This window comes from Giraffa tippelskirchi, chromosome 2 (genome assembly GCF_054371585.1).
Source record: "Giraffa tippelskirchi isolate mGirTip1 chromosome 2, T2T-mGirTip1v1.2.pri, whole genome shotgun sequence".
Taxonomy (NCBI): Eukaryota; Metazoa; Chordata; class Mammalia; order Artiodactyla; family Giraffidae; genus Giraffa; species Giraffa tippelskirchi.
In genome coordinates this window covers 177,459,554-177,480,178 of record NC_137276.1, presented here as the reverse complement: position 1 = coordinate 177,480,178, position 20,625 = coordinate 177,459,554, and the positions used below count along the sequence as shown (strand labels likewise).

At 44.5% G+C, this 20,625-nt stretch overlaps 1 protein-coding gene across 1 annotated transcript in view; it reads left to right on the top strand.

The window, feature by feature from the left end:
* Window positions 1-18,583, top strand: part of C2H3orf52 (chromosome 2 C3orf52 homolog) — a 44,446-nt gene extending 25,863 nt beyond the window's left edge. Inside the window, exons 4-6 of the mRNA XM_081542440.1 lie at window positions 4,255-4,325; window positions 12,819-13,036; window positions 17,183-18,583. Coding sequence (XP_081398566.1) covers window positions 4,255-4,325; window positions 12,819-13,036; window positions 17,183-17,187 — 294 coding nt within the window. The 3' untranslated portion in view covers window positions 17,188-18,583. The remainder of the gene's footprint in view (window positions 1-4,254; window positions 4,326-12,818; window positions 13,037-17,182) is intronic.
* Window positions 18,584-20,625: the final 2,042 nt, after the last annotated feature.

Here is a 20,625-nt window from a genome sequence, read left to right as displayed (position 1 = left end):
CCACATATAATTGATGTCACACAGTATTTGTCATTTTCTGACTTATTTCACTCAGTGTAATACCCTCTAAGTCCATCCATGTTGTTGCAAATGGCAAAATTTCATTCTTTTTAATGGTTGAGTAGTTTTCCACTTTGGCCACCTCATGCGAAGGGTTGACTCATTGGAAAAGACCCTAATGCTGGGTAGGATTGGGGGCGGGAGGAGAAGGGGACAACAGAGGATGAGATGGTTGGATGGCATCACCGACTCGATGGACATGGGTTTGGGTAGACTCCGGGAGTTGGTGATGGACAGAGAGGCCTGGCGTGCTGCAATTCATGGGGTCGCAAAGAGTTGGACACGGCTGAGCGACTGAACTGAACTGAGTTTTCCATCGTCTATGTATACCACATCTTCTTTGTCCATTCATCTGTTGATGGACTCTTAGGTTGTGCCCATATCTTGGCTATAGTAAATAATTGTGTGTGTGTGTTCAGTTGTATTTGACTCTTTGTGACCCCATGGACTGTAGCCCATCAGGCTCCTCTGTCCATGGAATTTTCCAGGCAAGAATACTGGAGTGAGTTGCTATTTCCTTTTTCAGGAGATCTTCCTACCTAGGGACTGAACTTCTGTCTCCTGAGTCTCCTGCATTGGCAGGCGGATTCTTAACCATTGGACCACCTGGAAAGCCCCATTGTAAATAATGGAAACTGGTTTCTGATGAGCCACTGTGCCTGACTCTGGTGATCAGCTCACTGGGTTCAAAGCTCAGTTTGCCCTCAGCCTCATTGGCACAGTTTGGGAAATACCAGAGTAAGGGGTGAGGAGCGCCTCTTTTCACTTTTCTGATCCCAAAGTAGTGTGGTTGACAGCTCCTAAATATGTAAATATTTCCTATTCACAATAGTTGATGGTGCCACAAAAAAAAAAAAATGTTAGAGTGGACAATGAAATTAATCTAGTATACCACTCCATCTCTTAACATGAAATTTTAAAACTTTTTCTGGGTATCAATGTGCAAAACACAGTGCTTAGGACCCTAAGAATTAGTGAAAGGAAGAATGAGAGGGAGGAAACAAAGAAGGAAGGACAGACATAATTTCTGACAAAAGAAGCTCAATCTAAAAGGAAGAGAGGAATAACCAGGTGGAGTTTGATGTATGATGCAGGGCAACCAAAGCTGGTGTTCTGTGATAGGATGAGGAGGGAGGTGGGTGGGGGCTTCAAGATGACCGGGACACATGTATACCTATGGCCAATTCATATTGATGTTTGGCAAAAACCATCACGATATTATAAAGTAATTATCCTGCAATTAAAATAAATTTAAAAAATAAAAGGAAGAGAGGGATATTGTTGTTGTTATTTTCAGCAGTTGAGAAAAAATGCCCTCTCTAGCATCCTCATCCTCCTCCCTGTTCTTCTGAGCAGTCCTGGGACTGCTCCAAGCTCCGGGTTTTCTAAATGACTGTTGGCCTGTTGGCAACTTTCTCTGGGGCTCAAAAACTCTAAGATGGCCCAGTCATTTCCCCCGCAGAGTTCTTAACACTTTATGCTACTTTCATCCTTGTTGTTCAGGAGACACTTTCCTCCTCGCTTCATCTCCACTGGGTTGTATGGTAGAACGTGAGGATGCTGGGCTTAGTGTCTGTAACATCTAGGACTAGATTCCTTACTAGCAGAGTGACCTAGGGCATGTTTTGTAACCTCCCTGAATGCCTTGAATTTAATTTGTTTTAATCAGCACAAAGGGGACAGAGAGCAGAGATAGCAGCACCTCTTCTGTCAGTTTCTTTTGCAGATGACAGCGGTAGTGACAGGGTTAGAGGAAGTGCTCTAAACCCCTCTGCTCTACCTTGGAGAAATTGGATTGTCACCAGTGAGTGTAGTGGGAGCAAACAAGGGATGCAGCCTCCTTGAGATTCTGCTGAGGGTGGGTGGGAGACATTGGGCAGGTTTTCCTTGGGGGTAGTTCTGCTGTTTGCTGCGGAATAAAGCAGTGAGGCGACAAGCCTTGATAGGTGCAGGTGGGCACACCAAGCTCAGCACAGAGGAACCACGGGGGTGAAATTTCCAGAACGTTAAGGCTGAGGCTTCAGGCCGGCAAGAGTGGATCTAGCTACAGGCTTGCTTCCAGCCTCAGAGCTGGATTCATGCTGGGAGTGTACCCAGATCCCAGCACCGTCCTCCTGCCTGCCAAAACAAAGCATTTAAACTTCAAAGTAATAATTTTAAAGAGATGCAATGTAAATACGTTCAGCTACAAGTTCTGGGGTACTATAGGTTAGGATTTACATCTCTGAAACATGATGGAAAGACTAATCAAAGAGTGGGAGAAGATATCTGTGACATAAAACCAACAGCTAGTATCCAGAGTGTAAATCAGTTTGGGTAAGAAAAATGCAACCCAAGAAAAAGAACATTAACAGACAATTCAAAGGTGAGAAATCCCACAGAGTTAATAGACACATGAAAAGACACTCAACCGCACTAGAACGCGATATGACAGTGTGAAACACAATGAAAACTCATCAGATTGGCAAAAATTCCAAAATCTGGTAACCTTAAATGCTGGCAAGGCTGTGGGCAATAGAGCACTTGTACATTGCTGGGAGGAGAGTGAAATGGAGTGCAATTCAGAGAGAGTTAAGGTAGAGATGTGCTAACTCTTAGACCCAAGTCCACCTCTTGGTATATGGCCCAGGGAATCTCTTACCTGTATGAGAAGAGAGGCTTAGGGATGTTCAAGCAGATCACCTCGGCATAGTTGTGGCAGGAGACAATTGGAAACAAAGCACATGGCCACCAGGAGGGGAAGGGAGGGGGTGGAGCTGTCATTTCATGGAATCTCTGCAGAGTTAGGAGTCAGACTGAATGACCTCCATCTAGATGTACATTGTGTTGTTGTTGTTTAGTCGCTCAGTTGTGTTCAACTCTTTGCCACCCCACGGACTGCAGCACGCCAGGCTTCCCTGTCTTTCACTATCTCCTGGAGCTTGCTCAAACTCATGTCCATTGAGTCAGTGATGCAGTCCAACTATCTCGTCCTGTGTCATCCCCTTCTCCTTCTGCCTTCAATCTTTCCCAGCATCAGGGTCTTTTCTTTTTCAGTGAGTTGGCTCTTCAAATCAGGTGGCCAAAGCACTGGAGCTTCAGCTTCAGCATCAGTCCTGTCAATGAATAGTCAGGGTTGATTTCCTTTAGGATTGACTGGTTTGATCTCCTTGCTCTCCAAGGGACCATTGTGGGTAAACTGCAAATGTGATTTTCAGTGAAAAAAATCAAGTCAGAGAAGGTGTAGAATATGGTATGTTTCATTTGAATAAAAACACGCATTGAATTTATATATGTATTTCTAAAAAGATCGAGTCTTTGAGGACTTCCCTGGCAGTTCAGTGGTTAAGACTCTACACTTTCAATGCAGGGGCATGGGTTCTATTCCTGGTTGGAAAACTAAAATCCTGCATGCTGTGTGGAGCAGCCAAAAAAAAAAAAAAAATTACGTATAGTTATGATTACACAAGGGAGTGTTACATTCATAAAAACATGCATGGAAAGGATACATGACAGCTTCAGGACAATGGTTAGTAGTGGGCAGGGAGAGAGGAAAGCAGAATAGTGTGTAAAAATAGCTTTAGCTGTGCTGTGTTTCTTCAGGTAAAGGGCTCAGCTACGTATGGTAAAATGTGAAGGCATGAAACTTGGGTAGTGGGAACACAGGTGTCATTATTTTTTATGGTTGCAACATTTGATGGCTAAAATAAGAACTTTGTATCTTTGCAATTGTGCCACTCATTTGGTTGCATTATCCAGAAACTGCATGGCTGTGTCTCCTTGGAGTGAAGTTCCAGGGAAAGGAGAGAAGAGGCCTTGCTTTGTCTAGTGACATACAGGCCCCTGAGTTGCCTGTTCTCAGTCTTCCCAGCCCCTAAGAGATTCCCTACTTCCCGTTGTGCTTGGGTCTGTGTAGGCTCAGACTGTTGACCAGTCAGACCACAAGTCACAGCGCAACGTGTAAGAGATGCTGAAAATCCCAGCCTGATCACTTGGTCCTTACAAATGAGGAAGGTCCCTTTAAATGAGTGCCAACTTGAATTTAGTTGTTGTGAGGCCCACCCCTTCCTATTTCTTCACCCAGAGCCTCTTGGTAAGTTCATTCCTCCCTAGGGTGGAATTTCCATCACCCAGGAGTAGTTTTGCTTTGTCAGGTGATATGCAGTATGATCTGGCTGTGATGTGTGGCTGTTAACTTGCCCCTGTTTGTTTTAGGTGACACACGTGTACAGTGATTCACCAGCTCTGAACCGCTATTTCACTTCGGTTGAAGTCATGGACTTCAGGTAAGAATGTAGAGTATTACAGTCTCTCTCTGGAGGTTGACAGTCATCATGAGTTACCCAAAAGGACTTCCCTAACCCCAAAGCACAAAGGGGCCAAGTGTATCTAGAACTAGAGTGTTTGTGCTAGGAGGGTCTTTGGAGGCTAAGTAGCTCAATGCCCTTATTTCATGAAGAAGGAAAAGGAAACCCAGATTAATTACATGACTCAACAACATCACAGGGAATAGAGGAAAAACCCAGATAAACCATTCCTGTTTCCCAGCATATGCTCGAATAAGCTAAGAGAAGACATGGAAATAGATTTCAGATAGTTATGTGACATAAATGATATAATCCATGGATTGGCTTTTGCTTTTGAGGAACGCAAGTCATACATAAGTTCATGCTCCTTGTATAATATTAAAAAATAAAGATAGCTGCTAGAGGAGAAGTCCACCTCCTGCCTTCCTCTCATGTGCCAGTCAGTTCCATAGTAGAATTCCAATCCCTTTTATAAAATGGACAGCCATCAATGGTTTGTGTGATTTCCTCTGTATATGTATTTACTATATATTTATATATTCTACATGTGGAACATATATACACACATACATTTTTTTCTTTTCTTAGTTTCCTCCTAATCTCTAAAGTTTTTGTATATGTCTATAGACACTTGGGCTTCCCTGATGGCTCAGTGATAAAGAATCTCCCTGCCAATGCAGGAGATGTAAGTTCAATCCTTAGGTCAGGAAAATCACATGAAAGAAATGGCAATCCACTCTAGTATTCTTGCCTAGGAAATCCCATGGACAGAGGAGCCTGGTGGGCTACAGTCCATGGGGTCACAGTAGAGTTGGACAGGACTTAGCAACTGAAACAACATGGGTAAACTGCTGTGTGTGTGTAGAGGAGTCATTTTATTATCCTTTTGTATTGTTAGGACTATTAGAGTCATTTGATAATCCTTTTACATTGTTAGGATGAGATTTACATAGCAAAGCTTGAGAGTTGGATGGTGAAGAAAGCTGAGCGCTGCAGAATTGATGCTTTTGAACTGTGGTGTTGGAGAAGACTCTTGAGAGTCCCTTGGACTGCAAGGAGATCCAATCAATCCATCCTAAAAGAGATCAATCCTGGGTGTTCATTGAAAGGACTGATGTTGAAGCTGAAACTCCAATACTTTGGCTACCTCATGAGAGGAGTTGACTCATTGGAGAAGACCCTAATGCTGGGTAGGATTGGGGGCGGGAGGAGAAGGGGACGACAGAGGATGAGATGGTTGGATGGCATCACCGACTCAATGGAGATGGGTTTGGGTAGACTCCAGGAGTTGGTGATGGACAGAGAGGCTTGGCGTGCTGCAACTCATGGGGTCGCAAAGAGTCGGACATGACTGAGCGACTGAACTGAACTGATCCCTAAGATATCTCTGGAATGTGACCATTAATTTTACACTGAGGGTCCTCCTCTCAAAGCATCAGTTTCCCAAACCTGGGAGGGGAAGCATGTGAAGCGATGGTACACGGTGGGATAAGACCAAAAGGACCTGGATCCTGAAAACATAGTTGCAGGTTGCCTTGGCAACAACAGTATTTCTCCTTCTTTATGGACTTCCCAATATGCTTGCCACCTTATGGTGACACCTTTGACCTTGCCTATTTTAATCATAAATTACTGGTGAGAAAATACCGATAGTAAAGGGAGAAATGCATAATCAGACCCAACTTTCCTCTGAGCACTTTCCCAAACTTGTAATTCAAAGACAGAGTTGAGAGAGTAAGGACACTCAGAGCCTGAAAGGTCTTTCCAAGAATTCAGCCCATATTACAGGTCTAGAGGAGGTGGGATTGCATAATGGGTTGGGGTACATTGGGGAAAAAACCATCAGAAAACTGAGTAAAACAAAATCTGAAGACTTAATGTGAAAGGATTTTTTTTTTTTTTTTTTAAGAGGATCTGTTTTTTTAAAGTTATTTGAAAGAAAAACCCAAGGATTTTTACTTAAAGAAATTCTGTCTGGGAAACTTTTGTTTCCTTTTTTCAAGTTTAGACAGAGTTTCAACCATGGCAAAATGTCCTTTGCTTCATCAGCAACTGAGGCAAAGCCCAGAGTTCTCTGTGTCCCTGAGAAAGTCTCCCTTTCCCCTCAAAATTCAGCCTATGTCAATTCATCCAGTGACCTGACTTGGAGAGACTGGGAGGGGCTGGCCAGGCTGGGTTAGGCAGCGTGACCCTCTAACAGCTTCCAGTCTGGTCTTCTGAAAGTCAGCCTCTGGTCCTTTCTATTAGCAAACCCCAGTCCTTGCCTGTGGGTGTGCAGGATGGCTGCATGTCAAGATGTTGACCATCATTAGCAAATTAGAAGGTGGAGCACCAGCAGCAAGCAATGAAACCCTGCAAACCAGAGTAACTGGCTCAGAGTTTGAAAGCACATTTTCACCTGTATGTAAAGGTATCCTTGAAACTTTGAGTTTCTTCTGAGTCCCAACTCTGTGTTATTTATATGAATCCCAAGGGCTTCCCTGGTGGCTTAGATGGTAAAGAGTCTGCCTCCAATGCAAGAGACCTGGATTTGATCCCTGGGTTGGGAAGATCCCTGGAGAAGGGAATGGCTACCCACTCCAGTATTTTTGCCTGGAACATCCCATGGACAGAGAAGCCTGGCAAGCTCTAGTCGCAGAGTCGGACATGACTGAGTGACTAACACACGCATGCACAGGGTTTGGCACACTTCTTGGCTGTAGCAGGGTTTATAAAATCAAATGTCGGTAAATCAAAGAGTATCGTGTGTGCTCAGTCACTTAGTCGTGTCTGACTCTGCAACTCCATGGACTGTAGCCTGCCAGGCTCCTCTGTCAATGGAATTCTCCAGGCAAGAATACTGGATTGGGTTGCCATTCCCTTCTCCAGGGGATCTTCCCAACCCACGGATCGAACCCGGGTCTCCTGCATTGCAGGCAGGTTCTTAACCATCTGAACCACCAGGTGGTTGAGTTCAGTTCAGTTCAGTCATTCAGTCATGTCCAACTCTTTGCGACCCAGTGGACTGCAGCACACCAGGCTTCCCTGTCCATTACCAACTCCAGGAGCTTACTTAGACTCACGTCCATCAAGTCGGTGATGCCATCCAACCATCTTATCCTCTGTCATCCCCTTCTCCTCCTGCCTTCAATCTTTCCTAGCATCAGGGTGTTTTCAAATGAGTCAGTTCTTCAGATTAAGTGGCCAAACTATTGGAGTTTCAGCTTCAGCATCAGTCCTTCCAAAGAATATTCGGGACTGATTTCCTTTAGGATTGACGGATTGGATTTCCTTGCAGTCCAGGGGACTCTCAAGAGTCTTCTCCAACACCACAGTTCAAAAGCATCAATTCTTCAGCACTCAGCTTTCTTTATAGTCCAACTCTCACATCCATACATGACTACTGGAAAAACCATATACGAACTAGATGGACTTTTGACTTTGACTAGATAGACTTTTGTAGGCAAAGTAATGTCTCTACTTTTTAATATGCTTTCTAGATTGGTCATAGCTTTTCTTCTAAGGAGCAAGAATCTTTTAATTTCATGGCTGCAGTCACCATCTGCAGTGATTTTGGAGCCTGAAAAAATAAAGTCTCTCACTGTTTCCATTGTTTCCCCATCTATTTGCCATGAAGTGATAGAACCAGATGCCATGATCTTAGTTTTCTGAATGTTGAGTTTTAAGCCAACTTTTTCCCTCTCCTCTTTCACTTTCATCAAGAGGCTCTTTAGTTCTTCTTCACATTCTGCCATAAGGGTGGAGTCATCTGCATATCTGAGGTTATTGATATTTCTCCCAGCAGTCTTGATTCTAGCTTGTGCTTCATCCAGCTGGGCATTTTGCATGATATACTGTGCATATAAGTTAAATAAGCTGGGCGACAATATGCAGCCTGGACGTACTGCTTTCCCAATTTGGAACCAGTCTGTTGTCCCATGTCCAGTTCTAACTGTTGCTTCTTGACCTGCATACAGATTTCTCAGGAGGCAGGTCAGGTGGTCTGGTGTTCCCATCTCTTTCAGAACTTTCCACAGTTTGTTGTGATCCACACAGTGAAAGGCTTTGGCATAGTCAATAAAGCAGAAGTAGACATTTTTCTGAAACTGTCATGCTTTCTCAATGATGCAATGGATGTTGGCAATTTGATCTTTGGTTTCTCTGCCTTTTCTAATTCAGCTTGGACACCTGGAAATTTCCCGTTCACGTACTGTTGAAGCCTGGCTTGGAGAATTTTGAGCATTACTTTGCTAGCATGTGAGATGAGTGCAATTGTGCAGTAGTTTGAACATACTTTGGCGTTGCCTTTCTCTGGGATTGGAATGAAAACTGACTTTTTCCAGTCCTGTGGCCACTGCTGAGTTTTCCAAATTTGCTGGCATATCGAGTGCAGCACTTTCACAGCATCATCTTTTAGGATTTGAAATAGCTCAACTGAAATTCCATCACCTCCACTAGCTTTGTTTGTAGTGATGCTTCCTAAGGCCCACTTGACTCTGCATTCCAGGATGTCTGGCTCTAGGTGAGTGATCACATCTTCGTGATTATCTGAGTCATGAAGATATTTTTTGTACAGCTCTTCTGTGTATTCCTGCCACCTCTTCTTAATATCTTCAGCTTCTGTTAGGTACATACCATTTCTATCCTTACTTGTGCCCATCTTTATGTGAAATGTTCCTTGGTATCTTTAATTTTCTTGAAGAGCTCTCTGCTCTTTCCCATTCTATTGTTTTCCTCCATTTCTTTGCACTGACCACTGAGGAAGTTCGTTTGTATTGGTCACTGAGGAAGTATCACAGCATCACTTTGCCTCCATGGCTGCCCGGCTTTCCTCCACAGGCGTTTCCCATCACAATCTCCTCTATCACCTCCCTTCGATCCGTGTCTCTGCAGTCAATAGCAGCCCTTGCCCTGGGATCATTCCACACTCCACAAACTCCAGCTCCTAGCTGCTGTGCCTTCCAGGGGACCTGCATCCCTGTCCAGGGAACAGGTCCTGACTTGCAGAGTCCTCTCCCTGCAGGGCTGGGATAAAACAAACTTGGAATGATATTGAAAGAATTGCTGAAATCACTGAACTAGAGCTGATTCCGGGGCTGGAGGCCTGGGCAAGTCCTCCGTCCGCCCAGCAGTCTGTTTTATTGCCTTCCTACTTTCGCAAAGTAGAAAGTGGTGGAGTAGAAGGACGTGCGCTCATTCTTCTCCTGTGAGAACTCCAAAATTACAACTCGCTGCTGAACAACTGTTGACAGGAGAATGTTGGATCCCACCAAAAAAAGATACCCCATATCCAAGGGCAAAGGAGAAGCCCCAGGAAGACGGTAGGAGGGGCGAAATCACATTTAGAATCAAACCCCATCCCCACCAGAGACACTTGGAAGGCTCAAACAAGCCTTGTGCACACCAGGACCCAGAGACCCCACAGAGACTGAGCCAGAACCGTGTTTGAGTGTCTTCTGTGGAGGTACAGGTCAGCATGGCCTGCCGCAGGGGCAGGGGCTCTGGGTGCAGCAGACCTGGGTATGGCATAAGCCTTCTTGGAGGAGGTCGCCATTAACCCCACCATAGAGCCACCAGAGCTTACATAGGAACTGGGGAAACAGACTCTTGGAGGGCATTCAAACAAAACTTTATGCGTACCAGGGCCCAGAAGAAAGGAGTGGTGACCCCCAAAGAGACTGACCCACACTTGCCTGGGAGTGTGCAGGAGTCTCTGGCAGAGGCGTGGGTCAGCAGTGGCCTGCTGCAGGGTTCAGGGCACTCAGTGCAGCAGTGTGTGCATGGGGCCTTTTGAAGGAGGTCACCATTATCTTCATTACCTCCACCATAGTTTGGCCTTAGGTCAAACAACAGGGAGGCAACACAGCCCCGCCCATCAACAGAAAATTGGATTAAAGATTTACTGAGCATGGCCCCACCTATCAGAGCAAGACCCAGTTTCCTCCTCAGTCAGTCTCTCCCATCAGGAAGCTTCCATAAGCTTCTTATCCTTATCCATCAGAGGACCAACAGAATGAAAACTGCAATCACAGAAAACTAATCAAACTGATCACATGGACCACAGTTCAGTTCAGTTCAGTCGCTCAGTCGTGTCCGACTCTTTGCGACCCCATGAATCGCAGCATGCCAGGTCTCCCTGTCCATCACCAATTCCTGAAGTCCACCCAAACCCATGTCCATTGAGTCAGTGGTGCCATCCAACCATCTCATCCTCTGTCGTCCCCTTCTCCTCCTGCCCTCAATCTTTCCCAGCATCAGGGTCTTTTCCAATGAGTCAGCTCTTCGTATCAGGTGGCCAATGTATTGGAGTTTCAGCTTCAACATCAGTCCTTCCAATGAACACCCAGGACTGATCTCCTTTAGGATGGATTGACTGGATCTCCTTGCAGTCCAAGGAACTCTCAAGAGTCTTCTCCAACACCACAGTTCAAAAGCATCAATTCTTCGGTGCTCAGCTTTCTTCACCATCCAACTCTCACAACCATACATGACCACTGGAAAAACCATAGCCTTGACTAGACGGACCTTTGTTGACAAAGTAATGTCTCTGCTTTTTAATATGCTGTCTAGGTTGATCATAACTTTCCTTCCAAAGAGTAAGCGTTTTTTAATTTCATGGCTGCAATCACCATCAGCAGTGATTTGGGAGCCCAGAAAAATAAAATCTGACACTGTTTCCACTGTTTCCCCATCTATTTGCCATGAAGTGATGGGACCAGATGCCATGATCTTAGTTTTCTGAATGTTGAGCTTTAAGCCAACTTTTTCACTCTCCTCTTTCACTTTCATCAAGAGACTCGTTAGTTCTTCACTTTCTGCCGTAAGGGTGGAGTCATCTGCATATCTGAGGTTATTGATATTTCTCCCAGCAATCTTGATTCCAGCTTGTGTTTCTTCCAGCCCAGCGTTTCTCATGATGTACTCTGCATATAAGTTAAATAAGCAGGGTGACAATATACAGCCTTGACGTACTCCTTTTCCTATTTGGAACATGGACCACAGCCTTGTCTAACTCAATGAAGCTATGAGCCATGCTGGGTAGGGTCACCCAAGACGGATGGGTCATGGTGGAGAGTTCTGACAAAATGTACTCTGCTGGAGAAGGGAATGACAAACCACTTCAGTATTCTTGCCATGAGAAACACATGAACAGTATGAAAGGCAAAAAGATAGGACACTGAAAGATGAACTCCCCAGGTCGGTAGGTGCCCAATATGCTACTGGAGAAGAGTGGAGAAATAACTCCAGAAAGAATGAAGAGACGGAGCCAAAGCAAAAACAACACCCAGTTGTGAATGTGACTGGTGATGGAAGTAAAGTCTGATGCTGTAAAGAACAGTATTGCATAGGAACCTGGAATGTTAGGTCCATGAATCAAGGCAAATTGGAAGTGGTCAAACAGGAGATGGCAAGAGTGAACATGGACATTTTAGGAATTAGTGAACTAAAATGGACTGGAATGGGTGAATTTAACTCGGATGACCATTATATCAGTACTATGGGCAAGAATCCCTTAGAAGAAGTGGAGTAGCTATCATAGTCAACAAAAGAATCTAAAATACAGTACTTGGATGCGATCTGAAAAACGACAGAATACTGTTCGTTTGGGCTGTGTGATCTCTGGCCACAAGAGGGAGCTCTTTGCCAGTCATTGGCAGGGACAATGTTCTGATTCATTACTGGGACTGGCTTGACCGCAAAACTTACCCTTGGATGAAAGTCTCAGATGTGACCACTCTTAAATATTTTATTGCTACCTCTTAATCTAGGCCTTTAAAAAAAATCTGGCCTTATGAACCAAAGGATAATTGTGAGAATTCTAAATGGGGAGGTAGCATTTAACAAACTGTGTAGACCATTGATTAGCTGAGGATAGCCGTATGATTATTTTTCTTTTAGAAGTAGGAGAATATGTTCTAGAAAGAGAAAAACTCCCTTTCCTAGGTCCCCTTACTGAGAGTTGCAAAACCTTAGGAAGTAGAAACAGGACAGAAACAGTTTCTCACTTTGGGGACAAACCAGGGAGGTAGGATTTGCTACTGGTACCCAGGGCCATCTGGGGAGTTTAGGATTGTGTATCCTGCCAATGGCAGGGAGCTTTGGGCCCTACTTGGACCATTTTATAGGTTAAGTGATGAACTGGTTAAACTGGATAGCTTTGACAAGCACCTGTGGGGGAAGGGAGACCAGGGGGAAAAGGGCTGCCTTGGCCTGCCTCTGGGCAAAGCGTGGTGTTAGGCAGCTCTTGAAGCCTCCCCTGCATGGCCTCTCACGGCAGGCTTCTCGGGGTTGGGTTTTAGGTGAAAGGTGGGGGTTTGGATAACTGCAATTTTGTGTGATGGGTGCATGATGAGGGTTTCTTCTAGGGTAGTACACTCTTTTAATACTGGGAGAGCATGTATACCTCAAAAGATGTTTTTGCCAAATCAGTTTCCTGAGTTGCACTGTGATTCTGTTGATGTGTTTATTGTCTCTGTTTGGTTTGCCTTTCAGTGGTGAAAACGCCACAATAATCTTCCGCCTGCACTTCAGGGTTCCTCCTGAAGATGGCAGTTTTATGAAGTATGTGATGAGTGAGGAGTTCGTGCTGGGAGTTTTGCAGCAGGATTTCCATGATCAGAACATGGCTGGTTGTGAGACTCTGGGGCTTGATCCAGGATCCTTCTGCTCCTACGATAAGTTGAGCACATCTGGAAGGCAGAGCTGTGACGGTAAACAGGGGAACCAGGTGGGGCAGAGAGCTTGCTTTGATTTCTGAGCAGACGATGTTCCATGTCCGTGGAGGTCATCCAATCCCTACCCTTTGTGAGCAGATAGAGAAGCTAGAAAAAAAAAGTCATGGAAGCAAACTATAAAAATGAGGGTTGCTACGTGTTTCTTCGCTGTGGTTCACCCACATTCAAAGCTCCGAATCCCATGTCACAATATCATTAGACACCTTCATGGAAATGTCGTGGTCTCACCGGAGAAGCAAGTACTGAAGAATTTGAAGTAAATGGTATATTAAATTGTTGAAAGATGGTTCAATCTGGAAAATATCTTTTTCTGTTGAAGGCCACTAGTCTAAGATATTAACAGAGGGACATAAAAAGGCAAGTTCGTCTCTTTCTTAGAAGATTATAAGCGAAATGTGCATCGACGTTTAAAACTAAGAATGGAATGAGGAAATGGACGTTATTTAATAAGCATAGATGATAGCCCACTTTTCAGAATCTGAGAACGCTGTACGAAACCTATCAGGAAGGAAGGTGGGAGTTGAGATGACCGCTAGCTTCTGAGACCTCCTCCCTGTGGTCTGCACTGAGCGTCGGCCTTAGTTTCCATTCTTCTCGTTTTCCACTTCTGATTGCTCACTTGGATGGGTTTTGGATCTTGGTTAGTCCATAATGCTAACGATTTTGGATGGTTCCTTATCCACAATCCATCAGAAACGCTCTGTACATCAGCAGTGGTAAATACTAGTTGAATGAATGAAAAAGGCAGTCACGAAGGAGATGTGGTGAGCAGCAGGCATGGGGCCAACTGCCAAGGGTCAGAAGAGTGGAACAGATTACAGAGCACACACACCCCCACGCGGTGTGAGAAGAGGTGTTTACTGTGATGACACTTGATTCTTGGGAATGAGAGGTGGAAGTGGACTAACCTTGGCCTGGGAGGGCAGAGAGTTATATAAAGCAGTTCTTAAAGCATTCTTTTCCCCAAATGAATAAAAGGAATGACATTCAGAGGGCCGACTTTTAGCTCACTGGGAAAGTCACATAGTGAATTGTTTCGTCACTGAGCATCTGAATAGATGGAGTGTGTCTGTGGGCCAGACCAGTAACATATTGTGTGAAGTGAAAAGATTCTGCCTCCTCCACAGGAATTCTAAAAAGAAAGAAGGAAAGAAAGCAAGGAAGGAGAGAAGGAGGGAGGAAGGAAGGACCCTTCAGCCCCCTCCTGGATACAGCGGAAAGAGAGAAGAGGGTGACAGGCCTGCTGTGTCATGACTGGCCTTGACTCTCTGAGCCTTCCCTCTCAAACTGTGGTCCCCACCTCTTTCCAAATGGAGATGAGGGATTAGGAGGAGGGTGAGAAAGAGTTGAGGAGGATTATGAAGCTGGGAAGTCCACACAGAGTATGACAAACAGCAGGTTGCTTGTGAGGCCTGACAGACCTGGAGCTGAGCCTCAGATTCTGCGTGGCCCCCAGGACGCAGCCGTGAGCAACCTTTCTGCTTCTCAGGAGACCGCGCTCTTTCTCTCGGGCATTTCTCCTGGGGAGGGGGGTCTCCATGACCCCACACCCTCTCTTGCAGAGCCTGGACAGTGCTTGATATTTTCAGGAGTGTGAGTATCAGTTTCTTCTCAAATGGAAGGGAAGACAGTGACCATTTGGAAGGCAAGAAAGGCTGAAGAGAGTCTAGAGGGCAGGGAGGCAGAGGGAGGGGCAACTCAGGGCAAAGTCCAGAGGGAGGGCGGAGAGGGGTGGCGGCAACCAGAGAGGCCCCCAGGAGGGACCAGCAAGGCCTGAGGGTTCTGAGGCCAGCTCCCATGTTCCCAGGCACTGGGGGCTTGGCAGGGTAGCCCCGTCTGTGATGAGCTAGGCAGCTGGTTTCCTACGAAGACAAATGTTCTAATTCTTCAAAGAGCAAAGCTTCTTTTTTTTTTTGGCCATTAAAAAAAAATTATTGAAGTATAGTCAGTTTACAATGTTGTGCTAATTTCTGCTGTATAGCAAAGTGATTTAGTTATACCTACATCTATCTGTCTATCAAAGAGTCGGACATGACTGAGCGACTAAGCACGGCCCATATCTATCTATGTATGTATATATTCTTTTTCAGATTTTTTTCCATTGTGGTTTATCATAGGGCATTGAATCGAGTTCCCTGTGCTATACAGTAGGACCTTGTTCTTTACCCATTCTATATATTATAGTTTGTATCCACTAACCCCAAACTCCTAATCCATCACTCCACCACCCTTTCTCCCCCTTGGCAGCCACAAGTCTGTTCTACAAAGGGCAGAGGTGTTTAAAATTGCATGGTTCAAATGCCTCTTAGAGAATTTGGAGACAGCCGTGTAATTTCTCCCTGGAAAAAATGCACACACTCTTCCCCCTGGGCACAATTTTACAATTTCAGGGATTCCAAGGATTCCCTGGAGCCAGTCTACAGTTCCTTGGAATTTCCGACGTGTGTGCTAGAGAGCCTGAACCTTAAATTAGCTTGTAATTTGGATCCCTAAGGGATTGTGTATTCCTTATTCTCTAATTGGGGAATATGACTGCTTGACCTAACTGCAGGCATTTTGATGCCTTCTACAAAGAAAAACTTCCTTTAATATTATAGTCATAAGGGAATTTTTAAATTTATATTTTCTTGCAGTGTTATTGAGATATAATTAACAAATAAGACAGTGTAAGTTTAAGGGGTGACAGAATAGTGACTCGATCCATATATTGTGAAATGATTGCCATAATAAGTGTAGTTAATGTCCATCACCATCACCTTGTAAGTTACAAAACTATTTTTCCCCTTGTGAGAACTTGTTCCCAGCACTAATTTATCTTGTAACAGGAAGTTTGTGTTTTTTGACTACCTTCATTCAATTCCTCCTCCTCCACACCTTGCCTGTGGCAGCCACCAATCTGATCTCTTTTTTTATGAGTTTGGAGGTTCTGCATGTGAGATCATGCAATATTTGTCTCTCTCTCTGACTTATTTCACTTAGCATAATGTCCTCAAGGTTAAGGGAATTTTTATTTTTTTGGTGATGGATTGCTCCCTCCCCATCCCCCCCATTCCTTGAGCTTCTTCACCTAGTGGAGGGTAGGGTCCCGAGATAAGGAGGGGAAATCTGTTTTACAATGTAAAACAGCTGTGTGACTTATTTTGAACCTTGTGAGTTATTTTGGACGTGGGGTAGTTATTTTGTACTGTTTTCTGACCTGTGAAGGAGTCAACCAGTAGACTAAGTAAGGAACGAAAGCAACAACTGATCAGTGTGAGAGAGAAGAGGAAAAAATTCCAGGCAATGAGAATGATGAATCTTGTTTGTACAAATTTGGGGTAAACTATGGGCTGCTGGCAGAGAGGCCAGTGTGTGCATTCTGCCCTTGAAAGGACCACCTGGGGTGTCAAGGGTAAATGTTGAGGTTGTTTACAGATTCCCCAGAAAGCACAGAGTTTATCCAAAGAGCATTGCTTCTCAATCAATGCAATTTTGTCCCCCAGGGGTATTTGGCAAGGTCGGGAGACGTTTTAATTGTCACAACTGGGAGTGTATATGGGATCCTAGCATCTAATGCTAGAGGCCAGGTATTCTTTAAATCTCTGTAACAAAGCACAGGACAGATTCTGACAGCAAAGGATGATCCAGCCTCAAACATCAACCACCAGAACCCCACTGTTGAGCACGTGGGCTCCCCGTGTCTTGTCCTCAGTCATTTCCCAAGTGCCTCGGCCTTAGGCCAGCTCTGCACCATTTCCCTCATTAGAATTTCTCACTGTATATTGTGCTTAAAAAAATGAAAATTTGGAAATATTTTTACACTTAGACTATGGAAAAAGACTGACTGTTAAAATGTCCTCTGCATCCAAAAGGCCTCATCAAAATGTTATTTATCATGAATTATGCTAAAGTAAATAAGCAAACAGTGTGTTATTTCCTTCTGAAAGGAATTTAGGAGTTGTGAACCTGTGTGTGTGTGTGTATGTTACCTGGAGAGTAAACCTCCTCTGTTAAGAGTTTACAAATATTCCAATTTTACATTGGAGTTCATAATCAAACCCAGTGAAATAAAATAAAAACATAAATGTTTAAAATAATTATGCCTTTTTAAAATGGTGACTCTTGTTTGTGATTCCTTTTCAGAATGATGAAGGTTGATCTATGTCTGACAGCAGCACTCTGCTGAACTTTGGGATGCAGAGAGTTCATTCCACTTTACAGAAGAGATCCTGAGAATTAACGTAAAAGGACTCAAAATGACTAGAGGCGTGGAGGCAGTCCTTTTTCTCCAGCTTCTGCACAGTTACAGAGTCTGGTTCAGTGTGTAACAAAACAGTACTCCAGCTCTGCCCCAGCTGGTCCGGATAGGGTGGGGTGATGGGGCGGCTAGCAGACCTGCAGGGAGAGGTCCCTCCACCCACAATGGACACTTTCTTTTTAGGGCAAGGGGTTCTTTCAGGCAGGATCCCGCCAACCTGAGCTAGAGGAGAGAGAGCAGGGAGAGGCCAAGCGAGGAAGAGTTCAGCCAGTCGCTCTCCTCCCTCCCAACCCTACATTTGATCTACCTCCAGACAAGGCTGTGAGGAAAAGGCATGCAATTTGTCAAAGGTAATTAACATTGTTCATGTCTACTTCCAAGACACGTAGACTTGTCACATCTCAGGAAACCAGCCTTGGCACGTCACCCAATGTTACTGCATTACGTAGCACTACAGAAATGAGATGTGTGTTTCTTAATTATTTCCCTGCATAATTACTGTGACTCCTGAACACCTCTTTCGGAGACATGGGTCCCTGTGAATTTTGAATACACGACTCTTCATTTTGGATAGTTTGTCCATTTATATTTTCATCAGCTTCCATCAGATGATCATTAAGACTGCTTACCATCTGCTAGAGGTAGTTCATGTTGACTCTTTGTTGTCTGGGGTCCTGTAGGACTCACTGTCTTCAAGCACTGATTGTGTATCTTATTGAAGATGGTTGTGAAATAGGAAGAACCACTCTCAGAACTAAACTGCTGGAAGTTTAATACCAGATCCTTTGGCAGGTGAGGGTTGAGGGGAACAAGAGGGACTGGGTTGGTCGCCTACAGACATAGAATTGCCTGTCAAGAGGGAACAGAGTGTCTTGTTAGGAAAATAATGTTGCTGGAAAATTTCCAGGCAAGTTCTGTGGGCATGTAATGAGAGGTTCATAGCCTCAGGATCACAATTGGCCCTGGTGGATGATGTAGGGGGAGGGCAGCTGTGTATGGGGATGTGTCAGAGTGTGCATCTCAGGCTAGATTTGTCGAGCTCTTTATGACCCAGGACTCTGGATAATGTGAATGTGCTTTGTTATTTAACTGGAAGATATGTTTATTGTAACTCGGTGTCTCATTTTTGAGCATAGTTCCTCAAACTAGTGAAACAGGTGAATTTACCTTCTTCCTCTATATTTTATATGTCAAACCTAAACCTTCATGTTAGTACTTTGAAGAAAATAATGAAGAACTTCTTTGGAGAGGATTTAAAATATTGACAATAAATTATTTTTGCTTCCTTTTTGCTGTGTCAGTGTTTGCTCTGTAACAGGCATTGACTCTCCAGGGCCTGGGTTTGGCCTGGTGTGTCCTTGCAGTAACTGGTGTTGGAAGCGACCTTTTCATGAGGGCAGCTTCCCCTTCTGAGTGAATAAGATTGAACCTGCCTGGGCTGGGTCCTCCTCTCCCTGTTCCTGTTGCAGAGGGCCTGTCTCTTCTCCCCACTTCCCTTCAGGCCCTGCGGGCATGACCACGTGTCTGAAGAGCCTGGGGCTGGAAGGAAGAGCTGGTTCCTGTCTGGAGGCAGGACTGGGTTTGGTTCTGATCTTCCCTTCTCTGTTGGAAACGACCAAGGTGCAAGCACCTTGCCTCAGGTTTTGACCACTTGAAAGTCATAGAGAGGATTTTCTGTTGGCTTGACCCTTCTGCCCAAATGGTGTGGAAAGAAATGAACTTTGTGATTAGAGCATTTTGAGGTGTTTGGGGGGAAATGGCATTTATATACTGTTATGCTATAGGAGATGACTTGATTGGCTACCACACATCTTCATGATGAGCACACCACATGGTGCATAAGCAGGCTTTAACGAGTGTCTGTGGTATAACAGCATTTTTTTTGGCTGCGAGGCTTGTGAGATCCTAGTTCCCTGACCAGGAATGGAACCCAGGCATTGGACAGCCAGGGAAGTCCCAAGTGAACTATTTTGGAGGTGCCTCTCTGTGCGGTCTGCAGGATCTTAGTTTCCTGACAGGGATCGAACCTGAGCCCTCTTCAGTGGAAGCATGGAGTCCTAGCCACTGGACCACTGGGAAATCTCTCACTGAAGGACTTGAGAAGAAAAACTGGGAGTCACTTAAGTACAGACAGAAAGTATACAACAGATCAGTGGAACCCGCCCTCTTCCCATCTCCAATGAAAATTCTAGCTATGTCCCATTCTTTTCTACCTTTCAATTTAACTTAGTTTTGCAGATATTTTTTTAATGATGTGAGTTGCAGAGGGTTACAGAATATACTAATGAAGATGAGAATGATAATAAGGAAAAAAACTGCTGGTCTTCCTAGGGAGTCAGGCTCTGCACAGATGAAATGGGAAACAGCGGGAAAAACAAGATGTTCAAGATAAACAGTAGGACTGTGTGATGGTCAGAGAAAAGGGTGAAAAGTCTACTTTAACTGGAGGAGGCTTTGCTAGCAAGTAGGACTGGAGCTGAACTTTGAAGCAAAGGTGGAATTTGAGTAGATAGATTTTCTTTCTTTTTACACATTTGTGTCTTAGGATGAGATACACATTTTCTTCTTTTCCCTTTAGATACAGACTCCTGCCTTATTCAAAGTCTGATTAGTGCTGTGAGAAATGAGAGAAGTCTCTATAAATCTTCCCCTCTCGGCTCCTGTTATTGTTTCATTGTTTTAAAATAAGCTTATTCACACAATTACTGCATTGCCAGCAGCAACTTTTCCTTTATGATCGGAGTTCATTATCCTCTTAGCAGCAGAAGGCAGTTCTCTCATCTTATAGTTAGGAAACCAAGGTACGGAAAGGCGGAAGGACCAGCCCAGAATCCCACAGTTGTGAGGAGCAAAGTCCAGCCTAGTGGGAAACGCATGATCAATGGCCTCCAACTGGTGGGCACCCCAGGGTCATGCTTGGCTACATTCTGGAAATTCATGAAAAGCACAGGAGGTAGGGAAGGGGATGGGTTGAGAGGTGAGTTATCAGACTGTGCAAGACTCTCTGGGGTGATCATGACCACTCAGTGCTTTACCAGGTGCCTCTGTTAGGAAAATGGAACTTACACAGATCCATTTAACAGTTGACAGATCCGAGGCACACTCAGATCAAGGGCCTCTCAACTAGTTTTCTGAACTCAGTAGGTTGACTTGGAAAAGAACAGGGGCAGATAAACGGAAACAGAATCTCCCTTTCCTCTGTGGAAACCTTGGGGCCTCAACTTTCCTGTTCTACCTACACCCTTCCATTCCTTCCATAGTTGAAGCCCCTGTCACCCAAGGTTGTCTTAAAAGCATTAGCATTTGAATGTATTTGTTGTCAACGGTA